General features: G+C 33.6%; 3 protein-coding genes across 4 annotated transcripts; 2 read left to right on the top strand and 1 right to left on the bottom strand.

The window, feature by feature from the left end:
* The first annotated feature begins 747 nt into the window (after positions 1-747).
* LOC114185325 (zinc finger protein CONSTANS-LIKE 13-like) lies at positions 748-5,447 on the top strand. Of its 2 annotated transcripts, none has more exons than XM_028073000.2 (5): positions 748-1,420; positions 2,006-2,167; positions 3,102-3,361; positions 3,926-4,029; positions 5,083-5,447. In XM_028073000.2, the coding sequence occupies exons 1-4, from the start codon at positions 881-883 to the stop codon at positions 4,020-4,022; spliced, it is 1,059 nt and encodes a 352-aa protein (XP_027928801.1). In that variant the 5' UTR covers positions 748-880; the 3' UTR covers positions 4,023-4,029; positions 5,083-5,447. The 2 variants fall into 2 exon arrangements, with proteins under 2 accessions (XP_027928801.1, XP_027928792.1); XM_028072991.2 differs by having other exon boundaries at positions 3,926-4,037.
* A 4,584-nt stretch (positions 5,448-10,031) lies between these two features.
* Positions 10,032-11,045, bottom strand: LOC114162955 (CASP-like protein 1E1). The gene is made up of 2 exons (XM_028046976.2): positions 10,727-11,045; positions 10,032-10,620 (listed from the first exon to the last, which is right to left on the bottom strand). Exons 1-2 carry the CDS (start codon positions 10,954-10,956, stop codon positions 10,266-10,268), a joined length of 585 nt encoding a protein of 194 aa, XP_027902777.1. The 5' UTR covers positions 10,957-11,045; the 3' UTR covers positions 10,032-10,265.
* A 641-nt stretch (positions 11,046-11,686) lies between these two features.
* LOC114174511 (rRNA-processing protein) lies at positions 11,687-14,440 on the top strand. The gene is made up of 3 exons (XM_028059350.2): positions 11,687-11,905; positions 13,590-13,699; positions 13,854-14,440. Exons 1-3 carry the CDS (start codon positions 11,761-11,763, stop codon positions 14,157-14,159), a joined length of 561 nt encoding a protein of 186 aa, XP_027915151.1. The 5' UTR covers positions 11,687-11,760; the 3' UTR covers positions 14,160-14,440.
* Positions 14,441-14,739: the final 299 nt, after the last annotated feature.

The raw sequence follows: 14,739 nt of genomic DNA, 5'->3' as shown, positions 1-14,739 counted from the left end.
TTTAACATTCGAATTAATTCGTTTTATTTTTTATAAATTGTGAGAAAGTATATACGGTAAGTAAACTTAAAATTAGAATCTCAGAATATATCTATCATACATTAAAAAAATATTATATCTAATGATCATAATTTTTATTTTCCAGAATATTTTAAAAAAATCGGTTTGTGTTTTTTACTACTTTGACTTCGTCCGTTCTTTAACAACTGTTATTAGTCCAAATCCAACTTTCAATCACAAAATTATATTAATACCGATGATTAACGTATATATATATATATATATATATATATATATAACTGGGTACAACCACAGTAACAAGAATCTGTGATGAACAACACAAAAGATCTTTTGATTTTTATGTTAACACTTTTTGTGAATCATGACCGTGCGTGCTAGAAGGATTGAAATATTAATACGTGTGGGTCCCATTCTCTTTGGCAACGTATCTCTATCAAATAAATTTTTAATTAATTAATAAATTAACAATCAGCCTCTTTAGATGGAAACTGGCAATTAATTATTCTTATAAATCAAACAAAAATAATATAGTTCAACGGTGACTACGACTGAGTAACCAGCTTAATTGAATAATTATTACTTAATTTAAGGAGATAACACAAATTGTTTAAATGAAATCCAAAAAGATGAGTTTAGTCACAATCACAGAATTTCATTCCATCCATTTCAAAAGGACAAATTTTGTATAAAAAATAAATAAAAAAAGTGAATTATCAAGTAGTTCTTGATCTCCAAGGAAACCAACAATGAATATCCACCCATCCATTCAACCGTTCTACAAAGGCTTCACTTTTCTCAAATCTTCCAACACCTAATCCCAAATTCTTCACTAAACCCTCACTCACAAACCTCATCAGCCATGAGCGCTGAAGCGCCGAAACCAGCGCGACCCTGTGACTACTGTGGCCACTCCACGGCGGTTCTCTACTGCAGAGCCGATTCGGCCAAGCTCTGTTTCTCGTGCGACCGCGAGGTTCACTCCACCAACCAGCTCTTCTCCAAGCACACGCGGACGCTGCTCTGCGACGCATGCGATGATTCCCCTGCAACCATACTCTGTTCCACCGACACCTCTGTTCTCTGTCAGAACTGCGACTGGGAGAAGCACAACCCGGCGCTCTCCGATTCCCTTCACCAACGGAGGCCCCTCGAAGGCTTCACCGGTTGCCCTTCGGTCTCCGAACTCTTATCCGTTGTGGGGTTTGGAGATCTCAGCAAAAAATCGCTGCTTTCTTCGCCTCAGGGAAGTGCCGCTGATGGGTTCCTCGGGTGTGAGATTGAAGGGCTGTCGGATTTCTTTGTTTGGGATGCGCCTTCTGTTGTTACGCTTGATGATTTGATTTGTTCTTCCGCTTCTTCTCATAGCTTTCAGGCCATGGAGGTTCCTCCCCTGCCTAAGGTACATACATGTATGAATTATGGAGGCAGAATTGCTGTAAAAAAAAGAGACTTTTTCTTAGAATTTCGATCTCGTGAAGTTCACAGGACTGAAGATCTGCAACTAGTTTGATAATTGCCTAATAATGGAAGAAAACTCAATAATAAATACTATGCTTCTACCATTTTAGAGTTTGAGTTTTGAGGGCTGAGTAGTTGCTGCTAGTCCAACATACAATAGACTCGACAGCTATTATCAACATATTGTCTGATGTCGTCTAAGAATTTGGATTTAAAAGTTACCTACACAACATTTTGGACTTATTACATGTCAATGTGAGATCTTTTGTTCCCTTGTTTGGTGCTGAAAACATAGAAAATGCAGTGGAGAGTAAAAAATGTATTTGTTTCGGAAGATGGTAGGATCTTGTTTTCTGAACTTGGGATTGGTTGGTGAAGAGTGAAAAATGTTAACATTTTTTTTTTTTAATTTAGTTGTGGTTGTTTATGAGAGAGTGGATGATTCGGATGTCAAAGTAGACATTGAAAAGCTGTGTCTATTGCTACTACAATTTTTGACTTGTTCAGGGTATTGTTATTGATTCAGAATCGGAAGGCTGCTTGTGGGCGACACAGAGAAGAGATTCTTAGTCAGCTTCGGGAATTGGCCAAGTCTGAGCCACTGGATCTTGAACAATATGTGCAACCAGGAAACCTGTCCTCGGCTTTTGAACGTGACGTGGAGGTTGATATCTATCCTTATCATGAGGTAAAGCTTTTACTTCACTTGTTCTGTACTTGTGTTTTCTAGTCAATGCTGTATGTTTTTGAACGAGGGATGGCCTTTTGTGTTTCTAGATTAGGTTTACTTGTTTTAACCTTTTGATTTTTCATATTGAAGTTATATGCAAATTTTGTGGAGACTATATTTGAATTTGTTAAATAGTAGAGTTAACTGCGATTGTGATTGTGATTGTTAAACAATAAATTATTCAAATAAAATTTTGACATCTACTGGCATAAAATTTTCATATAAGATTAACTTGGGTAGTACGATATTGGCAATTATATTTCCTGTAGCACGATAATTCAGTTGATCCGATGAAAATAGTAGTTATACTGGGTGAAATCTAGATGAATTATTGCTGAAAGGGTTTCATTAGCGGATTCTCCAACTTCTTGTAAGATTTCTTGGAGGGAACATGACTGATGGCTTGATTTAGTCAAACATTTGACTGGGTCTGGTACGAGGATTTTGCTCTTGTAAAATGAGAATAATAGCGAAATATGACTTTTCAGGTAGTTAGGTTGCATGTGATGTAATGATGGATCATGAATCATACTCTGAAAACACTTTAATTTGACTTTGACTGGAAAAAATCTCACATCATACCTTTTTACTTTGAAATTGAGCTCTGTTTCCCCTAGAGAAACTTATTTAAAAGTCTAGCATTCTTTTAATTTTGAATTCCGATTTGCTGTTATGATAAATCTTGCTAAACTAATCGCCAGCAACATATATCTTGCTTTCTTATTTCCTGTGCCTGGCCTTGTTCTCTTGTATTATGGACTAGCTAGGTCATTAGGTTGCTCTTTTGAACCATTCAACTATGCCTTCTTCATTGGGCATGGTGTATGACATACCTTCTGAAATGATTTAACTGAAAAAATCGTTGTGCTATCATATTGACTGTGTATTTCAGTGGCATAGAGAAAGGAGTGAGCCTATGTATCAAGTTGTTCCTCCTGACCCATCATTGAGAACTTGTACTGAAGAAGTTCCAGTTAAACAATCCACTTCTGTTGGGGAAACTCACACCTTTGGCGACAAGGGAGGGAATCCATCTATTTCTCTCAACTCTGAAACCCTACCAACTACTCCCAAAGCTGGTGCATGTGAGTTAACTAGCCAAGAAAGAGATTCTGCATTGTTACGGTATAAACAGAAGAAGAAAACAAGAAGGTATTACTATTACAGCATCTTTTGCTTGCTCTCTGTGTATCTTAGAGGTATCTATTTCTTAATTTGTGATGCTTGCCGAGCTGCCCAATTTCTCATGTTAAATTCTCACTAGACCTTATCCCAAGTCTTTACCCCTGACATGTATAAGTTATTTTCATTTCCGTTTTTGCACAATACAAGCTTTAAATCCTCTTAGACAAATCTTCTATAACAGTGGCCACAAGTATAATTGTTGGATATAGCTTTGATAGATATCAAGAATGAGTCATTATTATCTGACCGTTTCCACCAATATGTTGATTTATTGACTGAAAAAGTTCAGCTCAGACTTTTCTGGAAGAGTGCTCTTATTATTTGTTTTGTTATCGTCATCTACTGTGAAGTGTACTGTGCTTCTGTAATTAGCTAGGCCTTGAAATCTCCTTGCTATATAATGGTTGTTGGATTGTTGATTAATATGAATTATGAATTGCTAGCATTTGTGAGTTCTGATCTTGTTGATTGGTATATGAATTTGTAGAATCTTAGATTATTAAATTGGCATACTTTTATGGAAAACAACAGATATGACAAGCACATAAGGTATGAATCACGAAAAGTTCGTGCAGAAAGCAGGGTGAGAGTCAAGGGTCGATTTGCCAAGATGGAGCGGGAACACTAAAATCATGGTAGGCTGGTATGACACCATAACTATAATTCCCAGCTCAAATCACATACATAATGTAACACGTCTCTTGTATTTTGCAAGTGATGCATCCTTGGATCCAGAGCTAGGATATTATTATATACAGACATTTTCTTGCAATATAGTTGACACTAGTCTTTTTACTATTCCCTTTGCACCATAATGATTGCACCTGAGGTAGACGAATAGGTGCAGTCTGCTGTAAATCAAAATCTAATTCACCGGGGTCTTTGTCTTTGGCCTTGGATCGTGTTTGGAGAGTCTCTTGTGGACTTCCATTTTGTCATGTTGATTATTAAATAATAGTGTTGATGAAAAGCCTGAAGGTAAATTGCGGACTCCTTAAATTGGTATGAACAGGTGTTGAACATTCCATGGGAGCAAGTGAAAGCAAGTTATACTTGTCTTAATGTTTGAATATTCTGAGAATGTGAAAGTTGAGGTATAACACAGCTGAGAAAGTGCTACCTAAGGATTTGTGACAAAATAACACATTGTATCTTCTGCAATTTCATTGTTCCTTGTTTTGTCTAGAGGGATGGATATGTTACTGTATCTGAACTCAGCCGAGACTGCATGTGTTTTTCCCACTTTTAAATTTCTTTTAACAAAATGTGCTTTCAAGTAGTTCTAGAACAATAAGTACTGCTAAGTACTGATTCAGCAAAAAGTGTGCTAATAGAAGTGTTAAGTGCACATGCAAAGGACACAAACTGTCTAATTCATCAGACTAATTGTCTAGTAAATACTGAAGTATGTGTTGCTCACAGCATTGAGCTCTAATAATCTAGGTAAGCGATAGAGTCTGTTCTGTCTTCATGCATATTGCCAGGTTATGTATGCAACTTTCAGTCATAATTTAGTCCATTGGCATTTGATTGAATGCAATGCATGGGAGGCACTTCTTGTCTTCAAGGAACCTCGCAATATTAAAAAAATTATGTGTTTTGATCTCATCTTATAAATCTGATAATGTACTATCGTCTCTTAATTTCCATATCATGTCTACTTAAAGCATTGATATCGTGTTGGACAGATATCTTTAGCATTTGAAGTATATATGGAGCAGAAAAGATACATGGAGAAGGAGTCATTTTGCTGGCTAACGCATTCTTCTGTGGTTTTAGAAACACAGTAGCTTGGATGATGTTAACGTTCCAGCAAAATGTAAGCTTGTACAAATGTTTTTCCTTGTTACTCATTAGAGAAATGCTAAAAACACACTCTCTGACGCATTCTTTGTCCTTGTAGAGAGGTGTTTCTAGCACTTTTCTAACTCTTTATGAATGCTAAAATAGGATGTAGAATATTAATTGCTGACATTTCTCAGATATTTATGATAGTGTGAGGTGTATATACCAAAATAAAATAAATAAAATTGCGAGAAGAAAGAATACTACACATCAGTGAATACCTTGGAATATATGTCGGAATGCTATTGCTTTGACGATCAATCATTTGTTTCTCTTTCGTTTCCTTTGACATAAAAGAAAAAAAAAAAATCTTGCTATGTTGTAGTTTTCACTGATATGGTGATCTCACATCTAATCCATCTTGGTATGTCCGAAGCTTGAGCATCATTGAAGAAAGAGGTGACACTATTGTGCTATATTGGTTTTAAATCTTTGAACTAGCTAGCTAAGCATAACAAAGAAAAAAAGGAATACAAGGTTGTCCCAGGAGCTGCTACTACTTACTTACTGCTATCAAACAATTTGTACGCACTAACAAACAGGTAATTGTAGAATGTATTGGTAAGTAGGATATGTGTCTTTCTGCAACAAGGGTCTTGATTACTCAAAATTCTGAAGGTATTAGCATGCAGAGCAGATAGATTATTACCCAGTGTAAAATCAGAAATAATACTAAGGAACATAAATAATGGTGATAAATATGCATAAGCTATAAGGGAGACAATAGTTGCAGATGGATTGGTTGAGTAATGATTGAATTCATGCATGAACTGTGCATCGTCGTGGTGGGTGCCACTCTTCCCAGAGTGAAGAAAATTGTTGGTCCCCGCACGCTTTGGTCCCCCTGGCAACTACTGTCTTCTTCCTCTCTGAAATATCCTACGAAATTAGCAGAGCCAGTGAGGTCTCTTTCTGACGTTTCTCGAATATCGCAATGCCTTCTTTTCACCTAAAAATTCACATTCAATAATGGAGCCACCATTCAGGCACAGATTTCCCATTGACATGAAAAAGAAAGCAAAGGATTTTTGTTTTCCCTGTTTTTTAGTCTAGTTAAATTAGATTCTTCAAGTTGACCTGTAGTACCAAATTTAAATCGCATTAAAAGTTAAAAAAGTTAGGTTTTTCTTTAAACAAAAGAATAGTTTCATTATTCAATTACGTAATGATGTAAAATGAATGTTCTTTTTATCTTCCAAAATAACGGTGGTTCTTGTTGAAGGTGTTGTTATTTAAAAAGATAAGAGAGTAGTTGTTTTAAAAAAATACTTACTAATAAGAACTATAAATTTATGAAAAAACTATTTTATCAATAATTGATTGATATAAAAAAATAATCTTCACAACAATTTTTCAAAACTGAAACTAAAATTAGAAAGTGATTTTGGTTTCTCGAAATTAAAAACCATCCTGAATGGGCCTAATTAAATTCTGTCAAATATTAAAAATAAAATAAAATGGCATGAGATTCGGAGGCTTTATTGTTGTCAATACTTTTTGGTCGGTGGAGAGCATTATTAGGACGTGTTCTTTCTATTAACGATGAGTGATATGAAAATCGTGCATTTAATGTATTTTATATATATACATTTTCTAAAATTTTAAAACATATTAACTTCTTCATACTTCATACGAAAGTTGCTTGAGTTGATACAATTAACGCTTGAGTAAAAATTCAACAATAAAATCACCAAGTTCATAATACACTAATTAATAAAATCATATGTTGCAAGCATTTCAACCTAAATGACCATTCACACTACATTTAAAGTTTCAAAAGAAATTATAAAAATAAATATTTTCTCCAATTCCAATTTAACTTTATTCAAAATTTAATTATAATTCTCGTATAAAAAATTAAACCTCAACATAGAATTTTACTCCACTCTACTCTTACGTGCAATTCTACTGGTTCAACAATTGATTATAAAATATTTAAATTTCTTCTTTAAACTTAAAATTTAAATTCCAACTCATGCATGACTTTATTTAATTTAATCTGATCTTAACAATATATTATTCCACTGGTTATCCAATTTCTAAACAAATATAAAGTACAACAATATTTCAAAACAATTTCATTTAAGATAATTGTTGTATTGTATAAGGAATTACTCCAAACATTTAGAAAAGTTATATAAATTAGATAAAATTTAACTTACTTTAAAATAGTATATAACTATAAACCTAGTTTAGTGAAAATTCAATTCTCTTATCAGATGTGGTAACGAAATTCTTCTATACAATCAATACAAGAAAAAAATGATTAAAATCATGATATTTTAGAATCCATCTTCACTTTATTAATATCTCATCAAGAAGACTAGTTTCATAATCTTATAATATTATAGAAGTGAAAAAGAAGAAAATAGTGAAAAAATAAATACTTTTTGGAAAAAGAAAAAAAAAATTGACACTGAATGGAATTTTAGACTTACTTGAATTTTTAAATATAATTAAAAAGGTGAAAAATATATGGAAAACATGAATGTTTTTTTTTTAATGTCAGTCCGATTGCATTGATATCTTTTTAAGTGAAGTGGTACTCCAGTTATGACGACTCTATATTCGATAAAATAGGAAATAATTTTCATATTAATATCACTTTCCACTTTAGAGAATTTACATTAATAGGTTGATTTTGAAATTTTATGTTTTAATTCAGTTGTATGCTATTTTAAGATTAACTTTTATCTATATATTTTTTGTGCGTAAAAGATTGTAATTGTAATTGGAAGTAACAAGTCAATTCCCTTATTACACATTCATTTAGTCTCTTTACGTTGTATTTAACCCTTATAAAAATATAAAAAGTAATCAAATCAACCGTATCCATTTAATTTGATTGATAATGGATCGAAACTGATCCAACTAGTTTTTTTATTATTATATATATTTTAAACTTATATATTTAAAAAAAATATAATCCTACAATTTTTATTCCAATTTTTTAAAATCATATTTTAATGACTAAAATCGAAATTAATCAGATTAGATAAGATCTATAATTAAATTACAGGAAAATCATACACAAAATACAATGAATGATTATTTGATAGCCAGCTGAAAATGATATTCCTGATAACATAATTTGGGCTTTCTAGTTGCAGTTTGCGAGAATTATAATTTGGGCTTCAACCCATTATAAGTTGGAGAAGCATTGGTTTGACCAAAACTACAAATGCATCCTGAAATTAGTTTATTATTTTTAAATTAGTTGAAATAAATTATAGATTATAATTATCGTGTACGGTGGCAAACACAGTGAACAGAGACTACCTTGGAAACTGTAAATGAATCATGTTTCAGACAATTTCTTAGTATTATAGTGTCATATTGATTGTGCCATGTGCCCTCACTCAATAAGACCCATCCTTCTGGGAATTCCAGTAATAACAAGTCTGCATTTCACTCCTTTTCTATTTTATTTTAATAATGTCCTCTCATAATTGTTACGAAGCTACTCATAGTCGATTTAAAAAAACAAAAACAAAAATATTAAACATTGATACTTTATCACATCTAAATGTTCACTCGATTTGTACAAAAACTATAATTATTCTCTTAAAGTAATCAAACACTCAAATCATGGCCAAGTATGGTTAAATAAAGTTGGAGTACATATTTTCTATTGATTTTTTTTTTGTCAAAATTTTTAATGGTATTGATATATTAAAAGTATTTTATAATATATTTTAAAATATCAAAATTAATGTTAACTAATGTATTTTAAAAATTCAACAAAATAATAATAACAAAAACTCAGTAAAAAGTTTAAATTAATCGTAAGCAAACACCTGTAATTATTATCTTGGACACCTTTTAGTTTTCACTCCATCCGTTTTGAAATATAAGAAAAACTTATGATTATATTCGTATATTTTATCAAAAATATTTAAAAATGATCCGGTGACTGTCAATTTTATTTTTTATTTAAATATGTTTGCAAAAAATAATAATAATAATACTTCCTAAAACAATGAATGTTGTCCCATCGAATGTTGTTTTAAATAAATATTAAATGTTATAATAATAGAAAAACTAAAAAATAACTCATGATTCATTTATCATTTTTAATTCTAAACAAGCCAAATATTAAGTTATATTCATCCAAATTTTCTCGTAGAGTTTTGTAGCATTTTCTAGTAAACTTAAAATTACAAGACAACGCATATATGCTGCGGTTGTTAATAACTCTATACAAAAATTAATCATCTTTTCATCTAATCATGAAATTGTATTTTTCTATTAATTTGATTATTTATGTTAATTTTTTAAATTAAATAATTGACGTTTTACTATAATTTAGAAAATATACATTACAATATACCGAATTTAGTTATGTAATCCACGAGTCAAATATTAGTGTAAAATGAAGTTTAAAGTGGATTTAAGCGTAACTCAAATCCACAAAATCGGCTTGTAAGGTGAGGATTGTCTTATCTCTGGTCAATGTGGAATTATCTCGTACAGGACTAGAAATTAGTAGGTGGTTCGTTAGCAGTCCGATAGTGCGGATGAAACAAAATATTCAAGAAAGTTTGTTAGGATAGGCTCTAACTTAACTCTAATATCATGTTAGAATTGGGTTTTAAGCTTAACTCAATTCCACAAAACCAGCTTGTAAGGTAAGGTTTCCGTCTCAATCATATATTATGAAATTTTCTTATACTTCCAACAGAAAATATTTAACTGTATAATATTTGGTAGCCAGTGTAGTTAGTATATTTTATTATTCGTAAGAAATTAATGTCCGTTGAAGAAGGAAGGTGGAGAAGGTTGCATAATGATCTTGGTAGCTAGACTCGTTACTGCATTTACTTACTTTTCAAAGCGAAATAGCTTTGTCATGCATTCAGAAACAAAGTAATAAAGTAATAGCTACCTATATTTACTGTTACTGCTATTAAATAAATCCACCTACCATCTCTGCTAAAGTGTATCACTACAAACACACGAACCACATTCAATTTAACCACTAACACACCCATCATAAATTAAATATACCACACTACAATCTCAATCTCTAGCTTCTTGATCTGCAATGGAGTTTCACAACAGAATGCAGCACCAGCAACAGAAACACCGACGACCCAATAATGGAGAGCACCAATGCAGCTGTCATGTGGCGGCAATACGCGTCAAACACATCGCACACTTTCATCCACTGCACGTGCGTGTTACCCTTCTGTGCTATCACTCCCACTGCACATGCTGCACCATTCGCCGAGAACAACACTGCCATCAGCACAAGGTCCAAACCTGTTATCACCAAATCTGTCAAATCGCTTTTCCTTCTTCCACCGCTTCTCGCCATCACTGTTATCACCAATGATGCAGCTGCATACGAGCATGCTATTGCGTTTGACACCACGAAAAACCTGTTCCAGATATATTCCAGTTATTAATGAATACATTCTCCCATCACAGTGGAAACAAAATGAAAAGGAAAGGAAGTTATTATTATTATTGGTTGCTGAAACTTACACCATGGCAGACATATATTCCCACTTAGCAGAGGCTCTGAAATTCATTTCAGCGTAGGAGATGACTTTGGTCTGATTGTCTACACCAACAACGATGGTTGCAACAAGAGTGAGAGAGAGGGCAAGAAAGCGCATCAAGAGATGGTAGGGAATTTCTTTGGTTGGGGTTTCCACGACCTTGACATCGGTGTGCACCCCATCGACGACGTTGGTTTTGGTGTGTGTGCTCATAACTGGATCTGGTTATGGTGGTGCTGTGAGAAAGCAAAATGGTGTGAGAATGTGTAATTTAAATGAAGGTTTGTGTTGTAGGAATGTTATGAGATAATATTAATAAGGCGAAGGTGTATGAATGAGAAAGGTGGGGAGGTTGGAGATGCATTCAAAGCAGCGTGTACGGGCTCTGCGTATTTAATGTCATCAACTATACTCATATGTGGTTTTATATTTGGAGACTCCTAACATTAATGCTGCACTTTCTTTCATTCATAACCTTCTTCTTACGTTAATGCTGGCCATTGCATCTCTAATGTTCGTGTCAAAATTTATGTCCAAACCATGTATATAATAAATCTCCTGTATGTAATTGTTTGTTCTACCGGAAGTTGAGTTTCGGTAATATATAGTTTGATTTTCGAAAATTGATTTATGGTAATATATTTTGATTTTTTGAAATAGACTTGTGATAATATATTTTAATTTTTGGAAGTTAATTTTCAGAAGTCGAATTCTGATTATATATTTTTTTCAAAAGTTGAATAATTTTGGGATGTCCATAATTTTAATTAAATGGTCAAAGGGTAGTTTAGAAATTTAAAATTTGATTGGGGGTGTAGAAAAAATTGTGGAGTTGCAGGAAGACAGACCATTATTTTAGGGGGCTCTTATTTTATTGGGCCCAGCCCATATATTTTTTGGGCCAGAAGTAAAGTCCACAAAGAAAACTTCTTCTCTCCGTTCTGCAAATTGTTAGGGCTGGCTATTTAGTCATTGTTGTTCCCCCAATCTGTTCTGAAGAACCTCCACCTTCCTACGATGAAGAAGAATGAGGAACGCAGTGATAATCGCAAGAAGCACTCGATGAAGAGGAACATTTCGAGGTTGGGCGGAAGTGGCCTTTCGCTCGAAGCTTTCGCCAATGCAAAGTCCAAGAACAAGCAATATAATCCAGCTCTCATAAGTACGTTACTTTCTCGATTTTATTACCTCAACTTCTTCCTCATACTTTCAATTCTTGCATCGTTTTATGTGTGTACTAGAATAGCTGTAAATTTTCAGGAATATTCTGCTCTTAGCAGAACGAATTAGAAAAAAAGGAATCAAATGTATCCGTCAATTCCTAGTCTCTGTTGCGTTTAAGTTATTATAAACCCCTTTTTTCCCTGTGGCTGGAATTGTGAGTGATTGGGTGCATTTGTATGATGTAGTGGATGCCGTTATAGGGAAGGTTAGATAACAATTGAAATATGTTATAAATCATTTACACATGTATATAAAAAATGAATTGTACGTAATAAAAACAACTGTAGATCAAATTTGGCATTGTATTCAATCAATTCAATTGGCTGGTACTTGTAAAAAACGAAAAGAAGAGGCAAGACACAGGTAGCAACCACAAGAATGATACTAGCCCCAGTATAGGACGGAATTGAAATCTTGTATTTGAGAAATTTCACCATGCCATAATGGCGGCTATTTAAGAGTGCTGTCTGTTGGCAGTTTTTGTTAACGTCACCAAATATTATGGGTTTTTTCTTGTTGGAAATGTCAAAGGTTGTTAATCAAAGGTCCCAACATATTTTATGTTGAATGAAATAAAGTGGATGTGAATTGAGATTGAATAATAATGTTACCATTAATTCTTTGGATATTTTTATAATGAATTGGAAAGATATGGTAGTTTTATTTCATATCCCAGATCAGAGCAAAAATATGAGTGTTAGATGGAATGTGATGAAATACACTCCTTTGAGGTCCAGTTCCATCCTATTTTAAACAATGTGATGAAATTGATTTTATCTCTGCTCTCTATTGCCAGGATATGTATGTCTCTAATTGTGCGCTTATATAAATTATTTCATTTGTAACTAAAATTTTGCAATACCTACAATCTTGCTATTGTGGTTTTGGGGTCGGCTGTTCCATGCCTCTATCTGGTATTGCCAACTATGATATTGTTCTTACCCGTCGTAGTCTCTTCCCTGATACTCTCTCTACTCTTCCTTTTACCGGAAACAGATGCAAGAGAGAAAAGAGAGAGAGGGGTTGAGAAATTTGCTTTCCATCGTTTTTGTTGGGCTGGACCACAATTACAGCAACTTTCCATCACACTTAAACATTTCCATACTATTTGCTCCATAAGAATTTTTGTGCTAAGATCTCTAAAGACATAGCAAGTGTCAATTTTTTTTTTTGGCACGTCTGCCTGTGAATGATTGTGGGGAGCTGGGGAAAGGTTCAAATACAACGTGCAAATAACAGTGGTAATTTAGGTAAATAGCTTTTCCCACAAGGGGTTTGTCCGAAATCCTGTGGAGCTAGTACGAATTGTTTTGTTTATTAAATTGAACATTTTGGTGATGATCAAACCTTAAAGTCTTGTCACAATTTTTTCAGATTATGTGATTCATAAAACATATGAAAGTTATTTCTTCTGTATTTTCCGATAATAATGTGTTCTGAAATTTTCCGTTCTATGTGGTCTTTAAGACATGTTCCAGTCTCTTACCTTCGCTTGAATTCTTATTATATCCTCTATCATACAGAATTATGAATTGAGTTGAGAATGTTGAGTATTACCATATCTAACTTCCTTCGTGATGACCATTACAGTCTTCTAACAGTTGTTGTCTCTTTGTTGTCAGAGAAGCAAAGGGAGTTCTATAAAAATGCTAAGAATGTGAATAAGTTTAAGAAGTTGGTAAAGCAGCAAAACCAGCATAATGGTCGTTCCTTGGCTCAGGAACATGACAAGGTCTGATATCTCATTAGCTGTTTGCTTTTGAGGTTATTAACATGATTGCGAAATCTTGAGGCATACTGTGGCTTAATTTCATGAATTACTACTCTTCAGTGTGTGTATATTTTTTTGGTGTGCATATCCATTTAGTTTTTGTTTGCTGTTACAGAGTGTAAATGAAACTGACGAGTACAAGGACAAGAGTGAGAGGAGGATGAGGAAGAACAGTGCTTTTAGTTTGGAAGAACTGTACAGAAAGCAGCATGAAGAGAAAGAGAAAGAAAGAATAGAGAGAGAGGCAGTGCTGAGGGTAAGGAGGGAAGAGAGAGAACAAGCTGAAACTCGGAGAAAGGCTATGCGGGAAAAAATGCTTAAGAAGACCCGAAGAGGGCAACCTGTTATGAAATACAGAATTGAGCATCTTTTGGAGACTATTCAAGGTTCAACTAAAAATGCAGCTGGCAGTAAATCATAAGTAGTGGAACGAATGTTGGAGAACATCTTCTGTTAAATTTTACCAGCATCGTAATGTTTTTGGTCGAAAGAACACGACTGAGGAACGACGCACTACATTTATTATGATTATAGTATATTATATTGGTCACTATACTGTTGATCACAATTTTGTGGCAGACTAAATCTCCTGCTTTTCATTTATGTCGTGTCGTGGTTGTATCAAAGGTTGTAATCAAAATTCATTCTTGTAATTGCTCTGTAGAAACAATGATAATCGATGCTCCTTTTTCTTCCCTTGCATACTTCGTCCCCCTTATGTCATTAACCAATTACTCATGTATCTTTCTTTCTGTCTTATTCTCTTCTTTATCTCAATCTCAGAACGGTTTTCGTTTGAACATGTGTACGTACCACAATTGACGATGACAGGTTTACAATGTTGTTTGAGGAAAATAATTAGTAAGAACACCAATATTGCAGTGTTTTTTTGACATATTAGACAAAAATTTCAAACTCTAATCATAAAAGAACATAATTAGTGAAAGAGAATTTCTTCCTGGACTCATATTTTCTAACTGCACACCCATAAGCAAAGTGAA

Source organism: Vigna unguiculata, chromosome 1, assembly GCF_037176805.1.
Source record: "Vigna unguiculata cultivar grain cowpea cultivar isolate G323 ecotype 2 chromosome 1, ASM3717680v1, whole genome shotgun sequence".
Lineage (NCBI taxonomy): Eukaryota > Viridiplantae > Streptophyta > Magnoliopsida > Fabales > Fabaceae > Vigna > Vigna unguiculata.
Note: the sequence above shows the minus strand (reverse complement) of the source record. Positions and strands in the feature narration are given on the sequence as shown.